Here is a 22,637-nt window from a genome sequence, read left to right as displayed (position 1 = left end):
TAGGTCTACAGGCCCCCCGAGGGCCTCCCTGAGAAAGGGGTTAAGGCAGAGTGCATGTTCAGTCCTCTGTCCTGGGAGGTTGATCACGTAGGGGTCAGGAGGCTGGACTGGGTTCAAATTCCAAGTGGCCTGCTTTCTAGCTGTATCATCTTGACAAAATCACCGCCCTCTCGGTGCCCCAGATTACTTAGCTGCATCAGGGCTGGGCCGGGTCAGGGGGATGGGGCACGTGGGTAGTAGGGCTCGGGGAGACCTAGCCAGAGCCTGGCCCCATGTGCTGCTTGCACCTTCGTGCCCACCCCCCACCCTGGGGACCCTTCCCAGCCAGGCCACCTGCTCCTCACCCTGCTCTCCCTGCCACCCACCCCCCCAGCCCCACCTGTGATCCTGGGCGACACGGAGGAGCTGGTGGAGGAGGTGACAGTCAATGCCAGCAGTACCGTCAGCCTACAGTGCCCGGCCCTGGGCAACCCCATGCCCACCATCTCATGGCTCCAGAATGGGCTGCCTTTTGCCCCAAGCCCACGGCTGCAGGTCCTGGAGGACGGGCAAGTCTTGCAGGTCAGGGTGTCCCCCAACGCAGGCTAATGGCAGCAACTACCATGACACAGTGTTGTTTGTCTAGGAACCAAGGAGCTGCTGTTATCTGTGCCAGATGAGGCTCTTTGCCCAAAAGCATGTGGGAGCACCCGGGATTTAATCTGGCCCACTAGATAATCTTATGTGAGCAGATTGCTGGCAGTTCAGGGCTACCGGCCCTGAAAGGGGTGCATGGACACCGGGAGCCCAGCACAGCACCGACCAGCCCTACTTGGGGCTGGGGGGAGACTGCTGCCACCATAGAGTTTGCTACAGGGAATCATCAAGCATCAACCTCACACTGTGCCCCGAATGTCACAAAGAACACTTGATGAATTGGGGGGGGGGGGGGTTGGCTGTCAGTGGAGCCCCCGAATGCTGCTCCACACAGGCAGAGACGCTGGCCTTCTAAGGGCAGGAGCCCTCGCAGTACTTTCTGGGGGAGCCCAGAGCCAGCAGGCCTGTGGTTGTCTCCAGGCACCTTCTCCCTGCACCCACAGGTTTCCACTGCCGAGGTGGCTGATGCCGCCAGCTACATGTGTGTGGCCGAGAACCCGGCAGGCTCCTCCGAGAAGCTCTTCACCCTCAGGGTACAAGGTGAGCTGGGCTGAGCGGCGGTGCCTGCGGGTTCCCAGCTGAGGGCTGGTGCTCTGGGCTGGCTGTAGCCAGTTCCCAGGGTTAACCTTGTGGGCAGTCATGGCACCTCTTCCCACCCGGAGGGGCACAGCCTCATTGCTCCCAGTGTGCTGGGCTCTGGGCCTGGGCTCAGAGTACATGGATCCCAACTGGCGCCAGCCACATCATGGGACAGAGAGGGGACCCTGATCACTGCGGGCCAACCCCAGATGATTTTAAGCAGCATTGGAGGCTGCCAGAGAGTGCTTCCTCTGAGGCCTTACAGAACCATTGTTGAGACTTACTCTATACTTGGCATGGGGCTGACACTTTCCCCAGAATGACCTTCTAGCAGAGCTAGGAAACCAGCCCAAATTTACAGCTCAGAGAGGTCACCCACTAGGGGGTTTCTATCTCGTTGGCCATGAGCTGTGGCCTCAGGGACAGAGGGATGACAAGGGATCCCCTTGCGGAGCCCCCAAGGTCTAGGACCAGAGCCTGAATTGATAGTTGAGCTCTGCTGCCAACCAGCTGGGTGGTTTTGGAGAAGTGACTCTCCCTCTCTGATCTCTGAGCCCTGTGTTCTCATCTGTGAGGTAGATATGACAAATAGGGGCTGTCGCGTGGCCTTGTATGAAAGTGCACCAAGGTGAGGCACTGGGAGCTCCTAATCTCGGCCCCCTGCCAGGATGTGTTCTCATGTGTCTATCTTCCTCCCGGTGGCTATGGGGACAGCCCCCCCACAAATCACAGGTCCGAACTTGGAGCAGGTCACTGCCATCGTCAACAGCAGTGTCTCCCTGTCCTGTGACGTCCACGCTCACCCAAGCCCTGAGGTCACGTGGTACCGGGACAGCCAGGCCCTCTCCCTGGGAAAAGAGGTCTTCCTCCTGCCTGGTGGGTAAACAGAGGCTTGGAGCCCACCCCAAGGCTACGGGGGGACGTCAGAGTTGCTTCTTCCAACCTGGGAGCAGACGGAGGTTCTGGGAAAGCTTAAGGGTCTTGGGCCTGGGGCCTCAGGCCTGTTTGCTGCTGCAAGGGGCTGGCTCCCCCGCAGGTACCCACACACTGCAGCTGGCCCGGGCACAGCCGTCAGACTCTGGGATGTATGCGTGTGAGGCCCTCAATGCCGCCGGCCGAGACCAGAAGCTGGTGCAGCTTAGTGTGCTGGGTATGTCCTGGGTGTGCCCCCCAAACTGCACTGTCCCCCCACTCCTCCAGGGAGCCCTCAGCCCCATACCCTGAGGCAGCACAGCCAGGAGAGGGGGCAGCCAGGACACCCACACCCTCTGGGCAGCATGGTGGGTAAGATCCTGGTCTGAAGAGTTGGACACATTGGGTTTGAGACTCAGCCATGTGCTTATTTGCTCTGTGACCTTGGGCGAGTCACCCTCCCTCTCAGAGCCTCAGGCCTCCCATTGGTAAGGTGATGGTTGACATAAGGATTAAACGATGGTATATGAGTTCTTACCCCATACCTGGCACAGGGTGCTCTCTGAAGTCGAGGAGGGGACAGTGGGACAGCCACAGGAGCTGGCTCAGGCAGGAAAGGCCCTTCCCAAGCCTGACTGATCAGAGGTTCTTGGCGTGGAGCCTGTTTCAGGGCTCCTGGTCTTCAGAATCCGCTTGGGGAAAAGCTGGCCCAAGATATCATGAGCCAGGGCAGACTGGAAAGTTCCTTTTAGCCCTGGGTCTAGTTGATAAATTTGCGCTTATTCACCCACTGGTTGAGTGCCAGACAGTGTGCCAGGGCTCACAGCCCAGAGTGGGGGCTTCTATACTGTTTGCTGGAGGGACATGGGCTATGGAGATCCCTCAGGAGGGCTCTAACTAGCCGGGGCCTACCCTGTGTAGGAAGGAGTCCAGGAGGACCATCAGAACATCTCCCCATTTAGGAGGCTGAGGCCCAGAGAGGGCAGGAGGCTTTTCCCAGGTCACCCAGCAGGTCCTTGGCATGCTGACCTGAACTCTGTTCCTCCAACTCCCTGGGTCTGTGCCATCCCTGGGGTGGGCCCCACTGTGACACCATGGGCCTCCATTAGCTGTTACCTCTGGCTGGAACCAGGGAGGACACTGGGCAGGCTGCTTTCTCTCACTCTGCTTACTCGCTATCCCAGTTCCCCCCACCTTCAGGCAGCCTCCCAGCGGCCCCCACGATGTGATCCTGGTCCGGACTGGGGACAAAGCAGTCCTGAGCTGTGAGACAGACTCTCTCCCTGAGCCGACCGTGACCTGGCACAAGAACGGGCAACCCCTGGTCCTGGCACAGCGTACCCAGGCCCTGCAGGGTGGGCAGAGGCTGGAGATCCAGGACACCCAGGTGAGCAGCCCCATGGTACGGGCAGCTGTGGGGGGTGTGGGTCCTGGTCCTGGTCCTGGTCCTGGTCCTGGTCCTGGTGAGCCTGGGAGATGGGGCTGGGTGGCTGTGTGGCAGGGCGTGGGGCTCCAGCTTTGTCAGCCTCACACCGAGCTGGTTAGCAGCCTCCAGGGCGGGAGACATGAGAAGAGCACAGGGATCCAGATCTGGTTCTGGACTGACCTTGAGCACATCCATTCCCTATCACATGGGAATGTGTTTTCCTGGGATCTGGAAGCCTTTCCTGGCCCCTCTAGCTATGACTCTGGGGGTTTGTTCTGCCCACCCTCCCTGGTGTGGATTAGACACTCACAAGTGTCTGCTGGATGAATATCTGCTGCTCCTCTGGGAAATCGCACTAGGCTCCCCTCTCCTGGCCCAGCTCCATCCCCACAGAGAGGGACTTTCTCCTCCAGGCTTGGCTGGCATGCAGGCCCAGGGGAGGGTGGGGGTCCGGAACCTGCACACTCACCTTCTAACAGCCTTCCTGCTTCTCGAAGCTCTTGAGGGAAGTCTGGGGGTGGGGGTCCTATCTCCTCTGGCTTCCCAGGCAGGACCAGCATATTTGGGGAGTCCCTTCTCCGGAAGGTTCTGTGGCCTGGTGTTTTGGGGGAGCCCTAGGTACTCCCATCCCAGCGCCATGTGTACCATCACCATGTGCTCTCTTTGTCCTAGGTTTTGGATAAAGGTTTATACAGCTGTAAAGTCAGAAATACAGCTGGGGAAGCCATGCGGACATTTGTCCTCACTGTCCAGGGTAAGCTGGGGACCAGCCTTCTCCTGAGGGTTATGTTGACGAGTAATGGGAAGCAGAAGGTCTGGTCCCTGAGGACAGAGATGGTTCATCCTGAGCACAGTCATTTTTGTTCCACTGGTTGTGGTTGCCTGGCATGCGTGACCCCATCCTGGCTGAGCAGGAGAGAGTGTTGGGATTGATTAGTGATGTCTGCCCTGGCATAAGTTAAGAACTACTGGTACATTAGCCATGCACTCACCATCCTTGGGCTGAGTAGACCCCTCTGGACTCTGCTTTAAAAATATTTTGGGGATTCCTGGGTGGCTCAGTGGCTAAGCATCTGCCTTAGGCTTAGGGAGTGATCCCAGGGTCCCGGGATTGAGTCCCACATTGGGCTCCCTGCATGGAGCTTGCTTCTCCCTCTGCCTGTGTCTCCGCCTCTCTCTGTGTGTCTCTCATGAATAAATAAAATTTTTAAAAATAAATAAATAAAAATATTTTGAAATAGACAGTTGCACGTTCTATTTACATCTGTGACTAAAACAACCTAGATCTCTACCAGTGGCAAAGCGTAAACTGTCAACTGCTAACCAGAAGGAAGAGCCAGTTGGGTGTCCCTAATCTGCCCAAGTGTAAGGAAGGGGACCGCAGAGTCTTAGGACGGTGTCAATGTGGCTTCTCTCCTGTAGTGCCCCCGACATTTGAGAATCCCGAGACAGAGAGAGTGAGCCAGGTGGCTGGGAGCCCCCTGGTCCTGAGCTGTGATGTGACTGGGGTCCCTGCACCTGCTGTGACCTGGCTGAAGGACAGAATGCCTGTTGGTAAGTGCATCTCATCCTTTCAGTGCTAAATATTCCTGCCTGTGGTGACACAGCAATGAAAGCTGGAGAGTTGTTGGTTGTTGCCATTTTTGTCAAAATTGAAGAGGGCAGCATCCTGTCTGTCACACCCTCTATTTGTCTTCAACCCTATTGGCCCTTGAAATCCCAATGCTGAGAATTGTTCCCATGGGGACTCGAAGGCTCCCTGTGTTTGTGGCCACCATCAGCCACCCCCCTGAGATGGAGGCAGGGTGGGTGCTGAAGGCCCAGCTGGCCTGACCCTGGGCTTGGTGTTGGCCCCTCCAGCCCAGCTGCTGGTCACCTCCCAATCCAGGCCTCTGTCCTGTCTGGCTCTCTTCCTTTCCTCCCACCCCAGGGTCTCAGCAGAACCCTCCTCTTATTGGCTGGTAAATACCTCTGGGGCCGTTAGCTCTCTCTGCCTGTGGCCTTCCCCATTGTGGCCACCACTGTCCCCTGCCCCATGAGGACAGCGGCCCCCACACAAGTCCTGGGCCCACTCTGAGCTGCCAGGGCAGTGTCCACACAGGAAGGAAGGGATCTCAGAGGGCGGCTCTGAGGGGGTCACTTGTCTGTTGAAATCCTTCGGGCCATAGTCCTTAGAACCACAGCCCAGAGGCTCTGCAGGGCTCAGCCAGCCTACCTCCTGCTGCCCCACACTGGGCTCCGAACAGAGCCAGCCGCTGCCAGTTGATCCCACATGCCCTTCTGTGTCTCTGTCTCTGTCTCTCTCTCTGTCTCTCTCTCTCTCCCTCCTCCCAGTCCCCCTCCCTCTCTTGAAAACAGCTTTATCAAGATTTATATACCATACAATTTACCCATTTAAAGCCCATCATTCCATTATTTTTACTATATTCACAGACCATCCCCACAATCAATTTTAGAATATTTTTATCACCCAAAAGGCCACCCTTTACCTGTTACCTTGTACCCCCCGCTGCCCCTCACACCTGACACCAACCCCAGCCCCAGGCAGCCGCTGACCTGTTTTCTGACTCTAGAGACTTGCCTGTTCTGGGCATTTCACAAAAGTGGAATCATATAATATGTGGCCTTTTGTGACTTGCTTCTCTACTCTAGTATCACCGTGTTTCAAGGTCCATCCCCATTGTAGGGTGTATCCGTTCTACTTTCCTTCTTTTAAGTGAAATTACATTTTCTTCACTCTTTTTAAAGCTGACTGGTCCACCATGTGGCTACATCTTTTTTTTTTTTTTTTTTTTTTTTTTTATCTGTTCATCAGTTGGTGGACATCTGGGTTGTTTCCACCTTTGGGCTGAGGCGATTAGCGTGGGAGGTTCCAGTACGTGTGTTTGTGTGGCGTATGCTCTCCTTTCTTTAAGGATTACAGCGGGGTGTGGAGCCCCTCTGAGGCCTGTTCTCTACCTCCTTTCTCGACACACACTCTTTCTTCCCCAAAATACCTACCCCGACCCCGCTGAGTACCTCTACTGGCTGATTGACACCCACTCAGTTCAGCTGAGACCTGCCTCTTCTAAAGACTTGCCTGCCCCTCTGGGCTCCATCAGGGGCTTCACGGGGTTGCTCACACAGGATCACCCGTGTCTCACTGTCTCCAATGCACTTCTGCCCCTTGAGGCCAAGGGCTGTGTTTTACTCGGCTTCGAACTCCAAGCTCACAGCTGGACATACAATAGCTGCTCCGTGGATTTCAAGTTAGAGACTGGCTATTCCAGTGAGGACCTGGGGGAGGCAGGCCAGCCTGGGCTCAGGCAGAGATGCAGCTGGAGGGAATGGGGGGCGGGGAGGGCCAGTCCAGGCTGGGGTGGCCGTGTGCAGCCTGAGCAGAGGCCCCGGGGCAGCCCTCCCGGACCCACATGGGGACCAGGAAGTGGCCAGTGGGTGGCTGGTTCACCCAGATTGGAAGCCTTGGTGGGTGGGGGTGGGCAAGGTGGAGCCGGAGCAAAGGTGGGAGGTGAGGAAGGCCTGAGGGTCTGCAGAAGAGGAGCCAGTCCTGGACACCACGGGGAGTGGGGCATCTTGGCAAGAAATGTCCCCAGTGGAAGAAGATGGGGAAAGGCTGTAAAGCATTGTAAGAGCAATGAGAGAGACCCAGCCGAGGAAGGTCATGATGTAGCCAGCAAGGGACCCTGTCCCCATCTGGGCCTCAGTTTCCCTGTGAGCACAAGAGGAGGGTGGGTGATGCCAAGATTCCTGGGTCTTGTGTGGGGGGGGGGGGGATGGGCACCCGCTCAGGGAGTCATGTGACTTTGTTGTCGGGTGCCCAGTGGTGGCGCTTGGGGCAGTAGGTCTGTGCAGGTGACGGCCTGGCACATCCCTCCATCCCACAGAGAGCAGCGTGGTGCACGGTGTGGTCTCTCGGGGGGGCCGCCTCCAGCTGAGTCGCTTACAGCCCACCCAGGCTGGCACCTACACGTGTGTGGCCGAGAACACCCAGGCCGAGGCCCGTAAGGACTTCGTGGTGGCTGTGCTGGGTATGTCTGCCCCCTCCACCCATAGTGTCTCACCCCCTTGGTACCCCATGCCATTGCCCTGGGCCTCACCACAGCTCCTGCCACAGTGGCCCCCCGGATCCGGAGCTTGGGCGCCACACAGGAGCACAGTGTTCTGGAGGGGCAGGAGGTGCGGCTGGACTGCGAGGCAGACGGGCAGCCACCACCGGACGTGACCTGGCTGAAGGACGGTGGCCCGCTGGACCAGGGCGTGGGCCCCCACCTCCGGTAAGGCCTGGCCTATGCCCCGAGGCCCCCAGGCAGCACCCCAGACCCTCATGTGCCAGCTCTTGGCTCTCCGTCCTCGTGCAGGTTCTACCTGGATGGCAGTGCCCTGGTGCTGAAGGGCCTGAAGGCTCAGGACTCGGGCGCCTACACCTGCGTGGCCCACAACGCGGCCGGGGAGGATGCCAGGCTGCACACAGTGAGCGTGCTGGGTGAGCAGCTGAGGGCTGAGGCGAGGCGGGAGCTCTGCTATCCCGGGGCTGCGGCAGCCTGGCCCGTCGTGGGGCCTCCACTGGAGGGTGATACCGGGGCCAGGATGCGGGAGACCTGGTTCAAGCCCCGGCCGTGCTCACACCATGAGCTGGGCCACCATCTGGCCTCTCTGGGCCTCTGCAACCCCTTCTGGGACTAGAGACACAAGCACTGCAGCCTGAGGGTGTGATGGGAGAGCTGGGGAATGGGGGAGATGCAAATAGAGCCTTCGGGTGAGGGGTGCCCCCACATGGTGGGCTTCATCCTCACCTGGTGTGGATGTGGCTCCTGCTGTTTCCTGGAATCTACCTGAGAGGAGCCCATCTCCCCCGCCCAGACCCCCTCCCTCAACCCTCTCACCAGCCCCTTTATCTCTCTGCCCACCCCCAGTTCCTCCCACCATCGAGCAGTGGGCAGAGAGCTCAGGGACCCTGGTGAGCAGGCCCGGGGAGCTGGTGACCATGGCGTGCCCCGTCCGGGGCTCCGCACCCATCCGTGTGAGCTGGCTCAAGGATGGCTTGCCCCTTCCACTCTCCCAGCGCACCCACCTCCACAGCTCTGGCCGTACCCTCAGGTAGGGGAGAGGCTCCCCGGCCCCTGGGCCAGCAGGTCCCACACCCACTCTGCAGGCAGCTTGGGTTTCAGAATACATCTGAATGGTCTTCAAATAAAAATAATATATACATACAGAGGCTTATGATGGGCAGAATGAGGGCCTCCCACCCCCAAATAGAGCTCCGGAGATGAAAGAGGCCTCTGCCATCAGGGTCTTACAGCCTGGGGAGGGAGGCACAGATCCAGGTGATGACATCTGGTTGTATCCAACTCAGCCTGCCTTGGGGTGGAGGAAATCAGAGAAGGCTTCCTGGAAGAAGGTTTCTGAAGCAAATCTTCATGCATTCTTCCACACTTAGAGAGTGCTGCAGTTGCAGGAACTGGGATAGAGCAGTGAGCAAAATAACGCCCCTGCCCTGCAGCTGCTTGGTCAGGGGAGGAGAATGGCAATTAAACAGATAAAGCAGAGGGAGGTCGCCAGGGATACGTGCTCTGTAGAACAAAGTCGAGTGAAGAATAAATGAGAGGTCCCAGGGGAGGCTAGTATTTTAGGCTGGTCAGTGATAGACACTCACATAAAGTGACATTTGTGTAGAGGCAGAAGGAGGCTTCTCCACTTGGGAGTTGAGGGATTGTTGGCAAATAGGTGGTGTTGGAAACCAGGACTGGCTGCAGCCCCCCAGTATGAGTGTGGCCTGCAGCCCCTGCGGCCGGTGTTAGGATGAGTCTAAGGTCCCAGGAAGGAGGAGCAGGCGCAGGGTTGGGACGGTTTAGGAGGCACTCCAGGAAAGCGTGCTGTCCCGGGAGCCAAGTGGAACATGTTTCAAGGTCACTGGGGACATTGACAAGACTCGCTCAGGAGGTATGGTCAGGGCCAGAGGGATTTCGAGAGAAAGTGGGGGACACAGACAGGGCAGGATGACTCTGGCGAGTCCGAAAGGTTAAAAGGAATGGTCTAGAAGAGGGATAGGGGCAAGCGGGTGTCGCATTCCTTGGGTGCAACAGCACAGCCTGCAGAATTGGGAAAGCAGGAAATCTGGCCTCAGAGGGTGGTGGGTCAGAGAAGGCACGAGGGGCCAGGAAGTCTGAGTCCAGGGTTTATTCTGGGGGCACCAGGGAACCAGGAAAGGGGTTTAGGCAGAGGCCAGGCCTGTCCAGGTGTAAGTTTCCAAGCCGCCTAGCTGGCAGGTAAACCCCTGGGGGGCAGGAAAGGAGATTGACCGTTTCCATGGAGCTCCCCCCTGCCGTCTTTTCCCCTCCATCCTTCTCGAGGGGTTCAGGATTTCCCAGGTGCAGTTGGCAGATTCTGGCATCTTCACCTGTGTGGCTGCAAGCCCGGCTGGCGTGACCGACAAAAATTTCACCTTGCAGGTGCATGGTACGGACAGGGAGTGAGGGGAGGGGAGTGAAGGAGGTGGGCAGGGGTGTGAGGGGAGATTAAATACGTCCTCAGGCCCTTGTAGGCAAACACAGAGACTCGGTCTTTGGTTCATTTGGTTGCTCATTCATTCATCTCACAAGCAGCCGTTTGACCCCATGGTGTGCCAGAGCCTTACCAGGCCGGGACACAGCAATGAGCAGGTGTGGCCCCTGCCACCCAGAGGTCAGTGCAGGAAACAGCTCTGTAAAGAGGCAGTCACAGTTCCAGGCAGCTAGTGACACCAGGGGAAGGATGGGGGGCTGTGAGAGCACAGAAGAGAGCTCCTCAACTGGCCTGGGGATTCAGGGAAGGCTTCCTGGAGGAGGTGAGGTCTGAGCTGAGGACTGGAGATGAGAAGGAATTGTCCAGGAGAAGGGCGTCCTGACCCATGTAGGAACAGCCTGTGTGAAGGTCCAAGGGTGAGGGCCACCTGGCGTGGATGAAAGGACTCATGTCCACCCCTTTTCCCTGCACAGTGCCCCCTGTCCTGGAGCCAGTGGAGGTCCAGAATGACGTGGCGGTGGTCCGTGGCTCCTCGGTGGTCCTTCCCTGTGAAGCCCGGGGAAGCCCCCTGCCCCTAGTGTCGTGGATGAAGGATGGGGAGCCCCTGTTGCCCCAGAGCCTGGAACAGGGGCCCAGCCTGCTGCTGGAGACAGCAGGAGCTGGTGATGCAGGGACCTACTCCTGCGTGGCCGTGAGCGAGGCGGGGGAAGCCAGGAGGCACTTTCAACTGACAGTGATGGGTGAGCCATCTGCCCCCAGTGCCAGCTTCTCTGGGCCTGGGGACAGGGTGGGCCTCTGGGGGTGATGGAGCAGGTGGTGAGGAGGTGAGCCCCCCTTCTGCCCTTGGATCTCCCCAGGGGCTGCTGCCTGGGTGCCAGGTTTGGAGGAAAGGTAGACTCATATGGGATGCTGGCCTTGCCGCCCTTCATTCTCCTGGGGCTGTCCCTCTTTAGCTTTGTCCCCCAAACCTTGCAAAGCAGGGACAAAGGAACCTCTGAAATCTGGAGACAGAGCCCTAAGTCTCATGCACAAGATTTTGCAAATTTTGTGCCATATTGGAAAGTCTTGTCAGCTGCATCCTCCATACTGTGGGCTTGCTGGTTTTATTTATTTTATTTTTAATTTAATTTAATTTATTCGTGAGAGACACAAAGAGAGAGAGGCAGACACAGGCAGAGGGAGAAGCAGGTTCCCTGTGGGGAGCACGATGCAGGACTTGATCCCAGGACCCCGGGATCACACCCTAAGCTGAAGGCAGACACTCAACCACTGAGCCACCCAGGTGCCCCTGCTTGCTGGTTTTAAAGCACAAATAATTGGCCTGGGCAAACTGGCCCATGGTTTCTAGGGTTCTTAGGATCGTCCCCCACATCTGTGGCCCCATCTGCAGCCAGCATCTGGGTGATGGGGGGTTGGAGCTGAACCCCCGCTTCCAGTGCTCTGGGTGCAGCCGCCATGGCTGACCCCAGACGGGTGTCTTGCAGATCCCCCCTACATCGAGGACTCAGGCCAGCCTGCAGAGCTGTTGCTGACCCCCGGCACCCCCTTGGAGCTCCACTGTGAAGCCCGGGGCAACCCCCCACCCAACATCACCTGGCACAAGGATGGGCAGGGCCTGGGCAGGCCTCGGGATGGCAACAGAGTGCTCCGGGTAGAGAGCGTGCAGGTGCTGCCGTGGGATGAGGCAGGGCAAGAGAGGAGGACGGGGAGGAGCAGGACCTAGGAGTTAGGCCGAGCTCCTCCTTTGGGGGGTGAGCCCGTGGAGACCACCCACCTGGGCCATGCCCTCAAGAGCTCCCAGCCAGGTCAGAAGCCAGTAACTCCCAGCCCAACCAGAGGAGGGCCGGTGTCATCCATCCAGGAGCTCTTCCTGGAGGAGGCAGTTTTCGCCCGAGCCATATAGCAAGGGTGAAGTGGAGATAGAGAAACATCCCAGAGAGGGGAGTGACTGGGAAGGCAGGATGGCAGGCGTGGCCGGCCTGAGTCTGAATCCCGAGTCCTTGGTGGTGTAGGAAGCAATCCAGATCGGGAGGCGGACAGGCCGGGGCCAGAGGCACTTGCTCACCTTGCTCCTTCCCCAGGTGGGCGATGCCGGGCTGTACACTTGCCTGGCCCAGAGCCCTGCTGGCGAAGCCGAGAAGAGCTTCCGGGTCAGGGTTCAAGGTAGGGGGTGCCGGGGTGGAGGCAGGAGAGGGAGGCAGGATGGTCTGCAGGGGCAGGTCCGTCTCTCATGCCCCCTCTGCTGCTCACCCAGGCCCCCCACATGTTATTGGGCCCCGGGGCCCCCGCTCTGTGGTTGGCCTGGCTCCAGGGCAGCTGGTTCTGGAGTGCTCGGTGGAGGCGGAGCCCGCACCTCAGATTGAATGGCACCGGGACGGCGTCCTGCTGCAGGTGGGTGCGAGGCTGGGGAGCCAGGGGCAGCACCTTGCACGCCAGTCGGGCCCAGACCCTGCAGACTAGATCTCGGGTGCTGAGGGGCTGCCCCGTGCCAGCACTTCACACACCTCCTCTCCCGGAGTCCTGCGCTCCCGTTTTTATTACCATCCCCATATTATGGATGGGGACACGGAGGCAAGGCTAGGATTTACACCCTGGGCTTCTGAGGCATATCTGTGTGTTTCCCATTATGCCGTCGAGCTACACATAGTGACTGTGTGACCTGGGGCTAGTTACTAAGGTTCTCTGTGCACCCCACCCAAGATGGGAACCAAGGGATTGTAGGTCTTCTGGAAGCTCCAGCTCCTGATCCAAGCCTGAGTCTCCTCTGCAACATCCCCGACAGGCAGAGCCCAGGGGCAGGAGGCTCATTCCCTCCCACAGGAGGCTGTTTCCCCCAGAGGGGTGTCCGTTGGGCACCTGTAGGCCAGCCCATCCCACCAGTTCCTTGGTCTCCTTGCCCCGTGCCCGGGGGGCTGACCTGCCCTGGCCCAGCACTAACGAGGCTCTCTTCATCCTGGGGACCTCTTAGGCGGATGCCCACACCCAGTTCCCAGAGCAGGGCAGGTTCCTCCAGCTGCAGGCCCTCAGCACGGCCGATGGGGGCAACTACAGCTGCACGGCCCAGAATGCCGCGGGCAGCACCAGCGTGGCCTTCCACGTGGAGATCCACAGTGAGTGGGCCTCACCCCACCCCACGCTGGCCCTTTGTAGAGCCCCAGGCTCCCAGTACCCACTCCCTGTGTGCCCCTCCCCCAGTGGTGCCCACCATCCAGCCAGGACCACCCACGGTGAACGCCTCCATCAACCAGACGGCCCTGCTGCCCTGCCAGGTGGATGGTGCTCCCCCACCCCTCGTGAGCTGGCGGAAGGATGGAGCCCCCCTGGATCCCAAGAGCCCCAGGTGGGAGCTGGGAGAGGAGGGTCTTAGGTGCTGGTTCTAAGCAGAAACCGCCTGGTCAGCTGGAACAGAAAGCTGGCTGCCTTGCCAGCACGTGGGTCTTCTCAGAACCCAAGGAACAGGCTTGTCCAGTCAAGAACCTTGGGGGGCTGTCTGTCTATCTGGTTTTGACTCTTGGTTACTAATCTTTGTTTCTGGGGGTAGGTATTCATGCCTCTCTCTCTCAGACCAATTTTCTACACCTTTCTCTACAAAAATGGCAGAAACAGCCCCCCAGGCTCCCCTGACCCCAAGTTATAGCTTCTCAGTTTGTACAACCTGCAGAGTCTAGAGAACTGCCTGAGGATCCCAGTTCCCAGGGTAGAGTATTCCACTGGCCCAGCCTGGGTCCAGCTCATCCCCAGTCCAGCTGGCTGGGGTACAGGACATGGTCCTGGGAAGGCACAGTTCTCAGATCTGGGGGACATGCTCAGAAAAGGTGCTTCCTGGATGCTGCTGCCTGCTGACTCTTAGGGAGAAGCTGGGCCCAGGTGGGAGCATGGGAGGCCCCCCCGATGCCACCATGGCTGTGACCCCCTCTAACCTTAGCTTCATGGATGAAGTACTCCAGAGTTGGCACTTTCTTGCTGGGGAAGCCAAGGGCAGAGGGGAGGGTCTTGCTGGAGACACCACCAGGGCCCAACCCCTGGAAGGGTGTGCCTAGTGGGCTGGCCTCCACGGCAACCCCCTCCCTCCCTTCCAGGCTGCAGGTTCTGCCGGAGGGTTCCCTGAGGATCCAGCCAGTCCTTGCCCAGGACGCTGGCCACTACCTCTGCCTCGCATCCAACTCTGCAGGCTCTGATCGGCAAGGCCGTGACCTCCAGGTCTTCGGTAGGTGGACTAGGGAAGGCATGTTCCTTGCCTTCAGCAGCCATCTCCAATCTGGGCTGGTCCTGCTTGGCTTCTAGGTTCATCCTGTCAGGAGCCAAGAGCAATGGCCTCTAAATGGTTTTGACAGTGAAGCCTATGAGTGAAACTTTTGAACATACTCAAAAGATACGTATTTATTTTATGCATATAGTATATACTTTCAATACTCTACTATTGTACCAAATATGCACAGATCTAAAACGTTTGAAAGGATAAGATTCAGAATCACTGTACCAGATGCTCTAATCTGCTCTCCTCTCTCCAACGGATCCCCTTGGTGGGGGCCACTCTGCTGGGTGCCGGCCTCGGGCAGGGCTGAGGAGGAGTGGGACGCTGAGGGCCACATTCAGAGAGGTGGTTAGGGGGCCGCCAACCTAGGGGGTGAGCAAAGGTCCCATCACCCCAGATTTGGGAGCCTGCTGGAAGATTCCTGCAGAGTGCCTCCTCCCTCTCCCCGGCCCTCAGAGGATGGGTTGATGGTGGTGGAAATACCCTCTTCCCCTGCCTCCATCCTGCCCCCCTGTCTCCTTAAAACTACTCTCTCCCCAGAGCCTCCAGCCATCACCCCTAGCCCCTCCAACCTGACCCTGACTGCCCACACCCCTGCCTCGCTGCCCTGTGAGGCCAAAGGCTTCCCCAAGCCCCAGGTGGTCTGGTGGAAGGATGGACAGAAGCTGGACTTCCATCGGCAGCGGGGTGCTTACCGGTACTGAACTGGGCATCAGGGTGGCATCATGAGGTGCTGGGGGTGGGGAAGGGTGTGCCCATTTCATGGTGGGGAGCCTGGTCAGAAACAAGGCAGGGAGGCACTTGGGTTCTCAACAAAGCTAGCATTGGGATCTGTGTCCTGACCTCAGGCATCTAGGAGGATTGTCACACTGAGATGCCTGACAAGGGGGTTTTAACCATTACAGCTGCTGGGGCCTACCAGCGATCGATACCTGGAGGCCTGAGTTTGGCTGGGCCTGGCAACTTGTCTCCCTGTTTCTCAAATGCAGCTGATCATGAAAAGATCAGCACCTTAAAGGTGTCAGTTCACCAATTATTTTGCCAGATATTTGTTGTGTCAGGTGCCAGGCCACCATGGAGCTTTTGTCTAAAGCAGGTGCTCAAGCAACATGAGTCATTCTGATAAGAGGTTTTGATTTGGTCGCTATTATGCGAGTTGTCAGAGCTGGTGATTGGAAAACATACAGGGATGAAAAACACAGAACAACACAGAATCACAGGGGTGAAAACTAAACGTGCCCACAAGCTCAACAGCCAGTGCTTGAAGAGTAGAAACTTCTAGAAGAAATTTCTAGATTCTGGGCTGGGGAGCAGATACCAAAGGAAAAATTAGTCATGAGACACCCAGTCCCCTGTATCCAGGTTGCTGGGCAGGCAGGTGGCAGCTGGCTGAGCTCAGGTCAGCCAGGCCAGTTGCTTAGCAGCCAACCATCTGTCTGTCCATCCCAGGTTCCTGCCCTCCAACGCCCTGCTCCTGACAGCTCCCAGCCCCCAGGACTCAGCCCAGTTTGAGTGCGTGGTGAGCAATGAGGTGGGCGAGGCCCGCAGGCTCTACCAGGTGACCATTCATGGTGAGTAGGAGCAGGAAGGGGGAGAAGATAGGATGGGGGCATCGCCTGCATCGCCTCATCCCACCCACCCCCACACTGACGCAGCCCCCCATGCCAGCACTCTTTCTGGCACGTAGGAGCTCTCAGGAGAGGCCTCTTTTCGATACAGATTGTTCTAAACCCCAATCTGACCTGTCATCACCCTGGTGAAAAGTCCTCCCTCCATGGCTGCCCACTGCCCTCAGGATAGAATGCAAGGTGTTACCTGGGTCCACATGGCCCTGTGCATGCTGATGCAGCCACCATCACCACCACCACCAGGCTCAGCTCACCCCATGGCTTGCCTCACTCTCCAATCATGCTGCTCAACTTTTAGTTCCTCACCTCAGGGCCTTTGCATATGCTGTTCCCTCTGCTCTGAACACTTCCTTTTGTGCTTCACCCAGTCGACCCTTGCTTTTCCTTCAGATCTCAGGTTAAATGGCATGTCCCCTGGAGGCCTTCTGTGGCCTCCCAACTCTGAGCTCCCACCAGGCTCCCTTCTCTTGTGAAGTACTCCAGAGAGATGTAGCTGGTATCTCTATACAAAACGGTTCAGGGGCCCCTGGGTGGCTCAGCGGTTGAGCATCTGCTTTTGGCTCAGGATGTGATCCAGGGTCCTGGGATCGAGTCCCACATCGGGCTCCCTGCAGAGAGCCTGCTTCTCCCTCTGCCTGTGCCTCTGCCCCTCTCTCTGTCTGTGTCTGTCATGAATAAAAAATAAAATCTTGAAAATAAAAGAAAGTGGTTCATAACTGCACCCCAAAGCCCAGCAAAAAATACTTCCCAAGTGAGAGACTGTGACCGCTCCCTGTCGCCCCACCCTCCCTGGCCCTCATCACTTGTGTCCCCCACGGGTGGTTTTCATGCACCTGGCTCCATGGCTGGGTGGGCCCCACGGACCGCGGTGGGGCCTCAAGCCTTGTCTTGCATTTTAGTGCCTCCCACCATCGCTGATGACCAGACGGACTTCACTGTGACCAAGATGGCACCTGTGGTCCTCACCTGCCACAGCACAGGCATCCCAGCCCCGCTCGTGTCCTGGAGCAAGGCAGGCGCCCCACTGGGGGTGCGGGGAAGTGGCTACCGTGTCTTGCCTTCGGGTAAGTGAGGGTGAGCCCTGGGGAGTGGACCCGGGGAAGTCCAGCAGAGGGTGTGAGAGACAACCATTGGAGCCGGTGGGGGACAGTAAGGTGGGGAAGCCTGGCCCCCCAGCCTGGCTCTGCCGTTCCCTGCTGTGTGACCCAGGGGCACCCCTCACCCTCTCTGGACCTTACCCTACCCCTTTACCTAACCCTACTCACGCCCTGGAGTGTTGATGTCCATCTGTGGCTCCCTGATGTGAGTTGCGAGGTGGGTGCCGCGTCATGGCAACACGAGAATCGTAATAGCTATGTGAGAGGGTTCAAAAAGCTTGTTTGATCTCATTGGAAGGATTTTCCTTTCCTCTGAAATTATACTTCTCTTAATATTTTGGTGCTGGAAGGTCCTTTCTTTTGTGAAAGCAGATGATCATAGACAGGCGCCTTTGAAATGCCTCTGCTTGTCGAAATTAAAAGCGGGCAACTTTACGGGGACTCTCGGTGTGACATTTACTTGTTAGCTGATTGGGTAGTGGAATCCTAAAGCTTGAGCATCGCTGGCCAGATCTACGGTTTTCACTCTTCCAAAGCAGTAGAAACTGCTTCTTCTGACAAGCAGTTATGGGGAAGCTCATGTATAAGAAGTTGTGATTCAAAAAAAAAAAAAAAAAGAAGAAGAAGCTGTGGTTCCGGTTCCATCTGGGGCTAGGCAGGGGGTGTGGGGGTGGTCCAGGAAGGTTAAAACATGTTCATTGAGCATCCAAGACTAAGGAAGACAGGGCAATAGGAGGATAGATGAAGTAGTAATCCAGGGAGGCTTCCTGGAGGAGGCATGTTTTGAGCAGAACCCAAGGGTATCAGGGTGAGGGCCTATGGCACTATGGGTGGGCCAGGGATTCCAGGCAGGGCAGAGACAGATTCTGGACATCACAGTCTGAAGTTTCTAGAGACCATCCCATCTGATTCCTCATTATATACATGGGGAAACTGAGGCCCCAAGAGTGGAGAGGACTTGCCACAGGCATGCCCCAGACAAGGAGCACCGGCAGGCCTCGAACCAAGGTTTTCCCATGCTGCCTACCAATGGGCAGGGAGGCAGGTGGAGTGGTCTGCAAGAGAGGCACCAGGGTGGGTGGGGCCAGCTCTGTCCCTGGGGACGTCTGTCCTGGGTCCCCTCACCCCTCTCCGTGCCCCGTTGTCACCCACAGGTGCCCTGGAGATCGGGCAGGCCCTCCCCATCCACACTGGCCGCTACACCTGCACAGCCCGCAACTCGGCAGGTGTGGCCCACAAGCACGTGGCCCTTACTGTGCAAGGTAAGGATCTCCCTGTAGGTGCAGAGCTAGAGGCAGGTAAGGGCTGGGTGGGGAGGTGAGGTCCCCCAGGTTCCAGATGCCCAGACCTGCCTCTGATCTGATTCCCCCGGGTCAGAAGAATCAGCCCACCTGTGCCTTCCATGCTGCGATTTCAGGAAGCTCCCATTCCTTTTAGAAGCTTCTTTCTCTGGTACTCCAAGGCCCTCTGGTTGGAGGACCCTGGGCATTAAAGGCGTTCCCAGGCACCTCTGTGGCCCTGTTCCCTTGCAGCCTCCCCCGTGGTGAAGCCTCTGCCTAGCGTGGTCCAGGCACTGGTGGCAGAGGAGGTGCTGCTGCCTTGCGAGGCTTCGGGCATCCCCCGGCCAAGCATCACCTGGCAGAAGGAAGGGCTCAGCATCCCTGCAGGTGAGTCCCCCCAGCACTAGCAAGGGGAGAGGAGTGTGGGCCTGGGATCCTCACACCTGCCCCAGATGGAGGGGTGTGGAGGTGAGGGGGAGCTCTGCAAATCTGCTGGGAGGGCCCAGAAACCCCCTGTGCCTCCTTTCCCGGCTACCCACCGGCCTCAGTTCGCCAGCCAGAGCTGGGTATTCCAGCTGAGCACCACGTGGCGGAGTTGGGGCAGCCTGGCTGGGCCCTGGGTCTCTGCCTCCCACCTCCCATCACCCTGTGGACCACAATGAGTCATTTGCCGCCTGGTCAACCAGAATAGGCCAAGCGGCCCTCCCGTCCTCCCGTCCTCCTTGGTGGTCCTGCTCTGGCCACCAGTCCCTCGTTTCCTCCCCCACCAATCCAGGAGTGAACACCCAGATCCTACCCAGCGGACAGCTGCGGATTATCCACGCCAGCCCAGAGGATGCCGGGAACTATTTTTGCCTTGCTCAAAACAGTGCAGGCAGTGCTGTGGGGAAAACACGGCTTGTGGTGCAAGGTGGGCCCAGGGAAGGGGACCAAGGGACCAGAGGGCTAGGGGCTCTGACGCCCCTGCATCCTCCCCTACCCTGGCATGGCTTGTCTTCCAGAAAGGACGGAGGGAAAGGCATCTTTTCCCATTTGTGCCCCGGGTCTGCCTTCAGATAGTACTCGGGGCCCTCTGCCTCCTCTGACCTTTCATCAGACAGTGGTCTGGTCATCCCTCATTCGTTCTGGCTTATCAGGAACAAAAGCCATTTCCGTCCCTCGAGCCATCGTGTGTGCATGTGTGTGTGTTGGGATCACTCTGTCACCGCTTCACCAAAGTCAGCAGTCCCCCTGTTGGGCCAGACCACGGGCAATGGTGGATGACAGAGCTGGTGGAGGAAGGGGCGAGGGGCATGCTGGCTGCCCAGTGCGCTGGAACAGGGGCATCCCACCCGAGCCCAGCCCCAGCCCCCACGTGGGCCTCCATCTCCCCACAGTCCCGCCCACGATCAAGACTGGCCTCCCGGATCTGTCCACCACGGAAGGCTCCCATGCCCTCTTGACCTGCTCGGCCAGCGGCAGTCCTGAGCCCACCATCACCTGGGAGAAAGATGGGCTGCCTGTGTCTGGAGCCGAGGGAAAGTTCACCATCCAGCCTTCTGGGGAGCTGCTGGTGAAAAACCTGGAGGTGAGCCTCAGACCCTGAGTGGCAGGAAGGGGTATAACAGTAACAGCAGAAGCAGAAAACGCCTGCTGAGCACCCTCCCCCACCCCACCCCCAAACCCCACCTATTTGTTGTGTTGTCTGCTGAGCGCTGTGCAGCTTTTAATCCCAGGAACATGGGGAAGTAGATATTATAATCTCCACGTACAGAAGAAGAAACTGAGGCTCAGAGTGTACCCAGTTTTTCCAGGGTACACTGTTACCAAGAGACAGAACCAAGATTTGAACCTGGACCTCCATGGCTAATTCCTGAGGGAGGGGAAGGAGCCCTGGACGGGGCGTGTGGGGTGCACAGAGATGCCTTTGTAACCCCAAACTGCACCTGGTTGTCGTTGGCCATGTGTTGTTGTTGACCTGAGTCCAGGGCGTAGGTGGGAGCCCCCCCCCGACCCCCGCCAACAGCACTCAGATTCTGTCCTTACAGAGAGGCCTCTTTCCAGATAGATGGGTGGCTGCTTGGTGGGCACACCTGCTGGGGGTGGTGGGGAGAGTCACGAGGTCCCCAGGCCTTGCTGGGAGCAGATGGCACAGTGGTGATGCATGAGCCCCACTCCGAGGCACCGTGGAACTTCTCAGAGCGTGGCTAAGTCCTCCATGCCAAAGGCACCCAATGCGGGACCTATCTCAGGGATGCTGGGAACATGGATGAGCTGGTGCCAGTGAAGTCCAGACAAGGGGTCCGGCACAGTGGGTGCTCTCCCGTCGTGCAGTGGGGGCTTAGATTGTGAAGGTGCCGAGCCTTATGGAGGCTGCAGGGAGGCCCGGTGGTGAAGCAGAGCCACTTACTCACTGTGTGACCTCAAGCAAACCCCTCACCTCTCTGGGCTCGGTGCTCCAAGGGAGCCTGTGGGAGAATGGGGCCCTAGGAGCTGGGGGTGGGGGCAGTGCCCGGGCTGACCCCCTCCTTTGCCCGCAGAGCCAGGATGCTGGGACCTACACCTGCACGGCCAAGAACAGTGTGGGCCACGCCCGTCGTCGTGTGCACCTCACTATCCTGGCTCTGCCCGTCTTCACCACCCTGCCTGGGGACAGAAGCCTTCGCCTTGGGGACAGGCTGTGGCTTCGCTGTGCGGCCCGGGGCAGCCCTCCCCCCCGCATTGGCTGGACTGTCAACGACCGGCCAGTCATGGGTCTGGGCCTACTGGGAGTGGGTGGGATGGGGACCTGGGACCCCGGGAGAAGGGCAAACCTGGTGGCAAGACCCAACCCCGTGGAGAGGAAGAGGGTGTCAGTCAGCCTGGTGGGTTCTGGGTCTCCAGACTTGACCCTGTGTGGAGGGGACAGAGAAAACATGGGTGTGGCTGTATGTGACTGGTCACATGTCGGACCTGGCAAGAAGCCACCTGTGAAGAAGACTCAACCCTGAGAACCTCAGGGCCAGGAGGGAGCTTGTGTTCCAATCTAGCAGTGCTGCTCCCATTGTGGGCTCTTTGGCAAACCCCCTTCCTGGGGTGTGGTGGAGGCTCTATCCTCCCACCTGGTCCCCAGGTGATGTTTAGAGAGGCACAGGGCATACAGGAGGTGCTCAATAAATGTCTGCTGAACCGATGAATTGCTAAATCCCCTCCATGGCAAAATGATATTTTCAGACACTCCTAAGCCAGAGTCCAGGTGCTATGAGATGTGCTCAGAAGCTACCTTTGCGTACCTGTGAGGAAGGCTTTGCCCTGACCCCACCATCTCCTGGGGAGAGAGTTTGGGGGAATGATCCAGCCTCCCTGAGCCTAGCTTCTTCATCTTGAGATGGAGATAACAGCAGTGCTGAGGGGGAACTGGTGTGATGCAGGAAATGCATGTTAATAGGCCCCCAAAGACCTACCTTTGGCCGCACAGCAAGCTCACGGTGTGGACCTGAAAATTAGAGAAGTCTGGTTCTTCACCCCCATCCTCTCACCTGGGCTGTGCCTTCCCTGAATGGGTCTGACTCAGTCAGGCTCCCACCCATGGGAAGAGACACCTGTCTTTGCTAAACACCTGCTGGGTTCCCCAGCCTGAGCTGAGGCTTCAGGGCAGGAGGTTCCCGGTACCTTGCACTCAAAACCCTCTGGGGCATCTCTTTCCTACCAGAGGGTGTGTCTGAGCAGGATGGGGGCAGCACACTGCAGCGAGTGGCAGTCACCAGAGAGGACAGCGGCACCTACGTCTGCTGGGCCGAGAACAGAGTGGGCCGCGTGCAGGCAGTCAGCTTCGTCCACGTGAAGGGTAGGGCGTGAGCCATGTGGCCTTTCTTGAGACCTCCACAAAACCCAATCCTTTGGTTTTTCTAAAAAATGGACCTCCTGACCCCTAGTAATCCCCACATTGACTGTGGGGATCCCCTGGTGGACTTTAGAGAATGCTGCGGCTCAACTCCACCCCTGACTGAAAACCGGCCTCTGGGCTGAAGCCCCAGCATCAGTATTTCTTACGTTCCCCAGATGACTGGGCTGCAGATAGAGTGAGATCTGACCCACTGGCCTGCAGCAGCCCCCTCGGCTGCATGGTGCCCGTGTAGGAGGAGGGCTGGGAGGTGGAGGTGCCCTGGCAGAAAAATGCCTGAAGCTTGCCAGCCTACCAGTTGTCCCCCCTCGGCCCTGCATGGTCAAGAAGCAGCATGGTAACCCTCCAGGAGGCCATGACTTAGTTGGCTGCATTAGAGGGCAAGAGCAGCCCAGGGCACCAGGACACAGCTGTGGCTGGTTTGAACCTTGGGAAACCTGCAAGCATGGAAACTGACACCC

General features: G+C 58.2%; 1 protein-coding gene across 2 annotated transcripts in view; it reads left to right on the top strand.

Moving 5' to 3' along the window:
- The window catches only part of HMCN2 (hemicentin 2), a 146,287-nt gene that overhangs the window by 100,020 nt on the left and 23,630 nt on the right, over positions 1-22,637 (top strand). Inside the window, exons 56-83 of one of the 2 annotated variants that reach the window (XM_072748358.1) lie at positions 374-561; positions 1,080-1,176; positions 1,930-2,091; positions 2,252-2,365; positions 3,312-3,514; positions 4,226-4,307; positions 4,976-5,107; positions 7,438-7,581; positions 7,668-7,827; positions 7,912-8,036; positions 8,467-8,650; positions 9,912-10,009; positions 10,528-10,794; positions 11,539-11,720; positions 12,136-12,217; positions 12,309-12,445; positions 13,023-13,164; positions 13,250-13,394; positions 14,134-14,261; positions 14,850-15,006; positions 15,759-15,880; positions 16,837-17,001; positions 18,189-18,296; positions 18,567-18,701; positions 19,090-19,224; positions 19,691-19,881; positions 20,834-21,047; positions 21,985-22,119. In XM_072748358.1, coding sequence (XP_072604459.1) covers positions 374-561; positions 1,080-1,176; positions 1,930-2,091; positions 2,252-2,365; positions 3,312-3,514; positions 4,226-4,307; positions 4,976-5,107; positions 7,438-7,581; positions 7,668-7,827; positions 7,912-8,036; positions 8,467-8,650; positions 9,912-10,009; positions 10,528-10,794; positions 11,539-11,720; positions 12,136-12,217; positions 12,309-12,445; positions 13,023-13,164; positions 13,250-13,394; positions 14,134-14,261; positions 14,850-15,006; positions 15,759-15,880; positions 16,837-17,001; positions 18,189-18,296; positions 18,567-18,701; positions 19,090-19,224; positions 19,691-19,881; positions 20,834-21,047; positions 21,985-22,119 — 4,134 coding nt within the window. The remainder of the gene's footprint in view (positions 1-373; positions 562-1,079; positions 1,177-1,929; positions 2,092-2,251; positions 2,366-3,311; positions 3,515-4,225; positions 4,308-4,975; positions 5,108-7,437; positions 7,582-7,667; positions 7,828-7,911; positions 8,037-8,466; positions 8,651-9,911; positions 10,010-10,527; positions 10,795-11,538; positions 11,721-12,135; positions 12,218-12,308; positions 12,446-13,022; positions 13,165-13,249; positions 13,395-14,133; positions 14,262-14,849; positions 15,007-15,758; positions 15,881-16,836; positions 17,002-18,188; positions 18,297-18,566; positions 18,702-19,089; positions 19,225-19,690; positions 19,882-20,833; positions 21,048-21,984; positions 22,120-22,637) is intronic. The other variant, XM_026009226.2, reaches the window with a different exon arrangement.

The sequence above is a fragment of the Vulpes vulpes genome, chromosome 2 (assembly GCF_048418805.1).
Source record: "Vulpes vulpes isolate BD-2025 chromosome 2, VulVul3, whole genome shotgun sequence".
NCBI lineage: Eukaryota > Metazoa > Chordata > Mammalia > Carnivora > Canidae > Vulpes > Vulpes vulpes.
The sequence above is the reverse complement of the archived record's forward strand: the minus strand, read 5'-3'. Positions and strand labels throughout refer to the sequence as shown.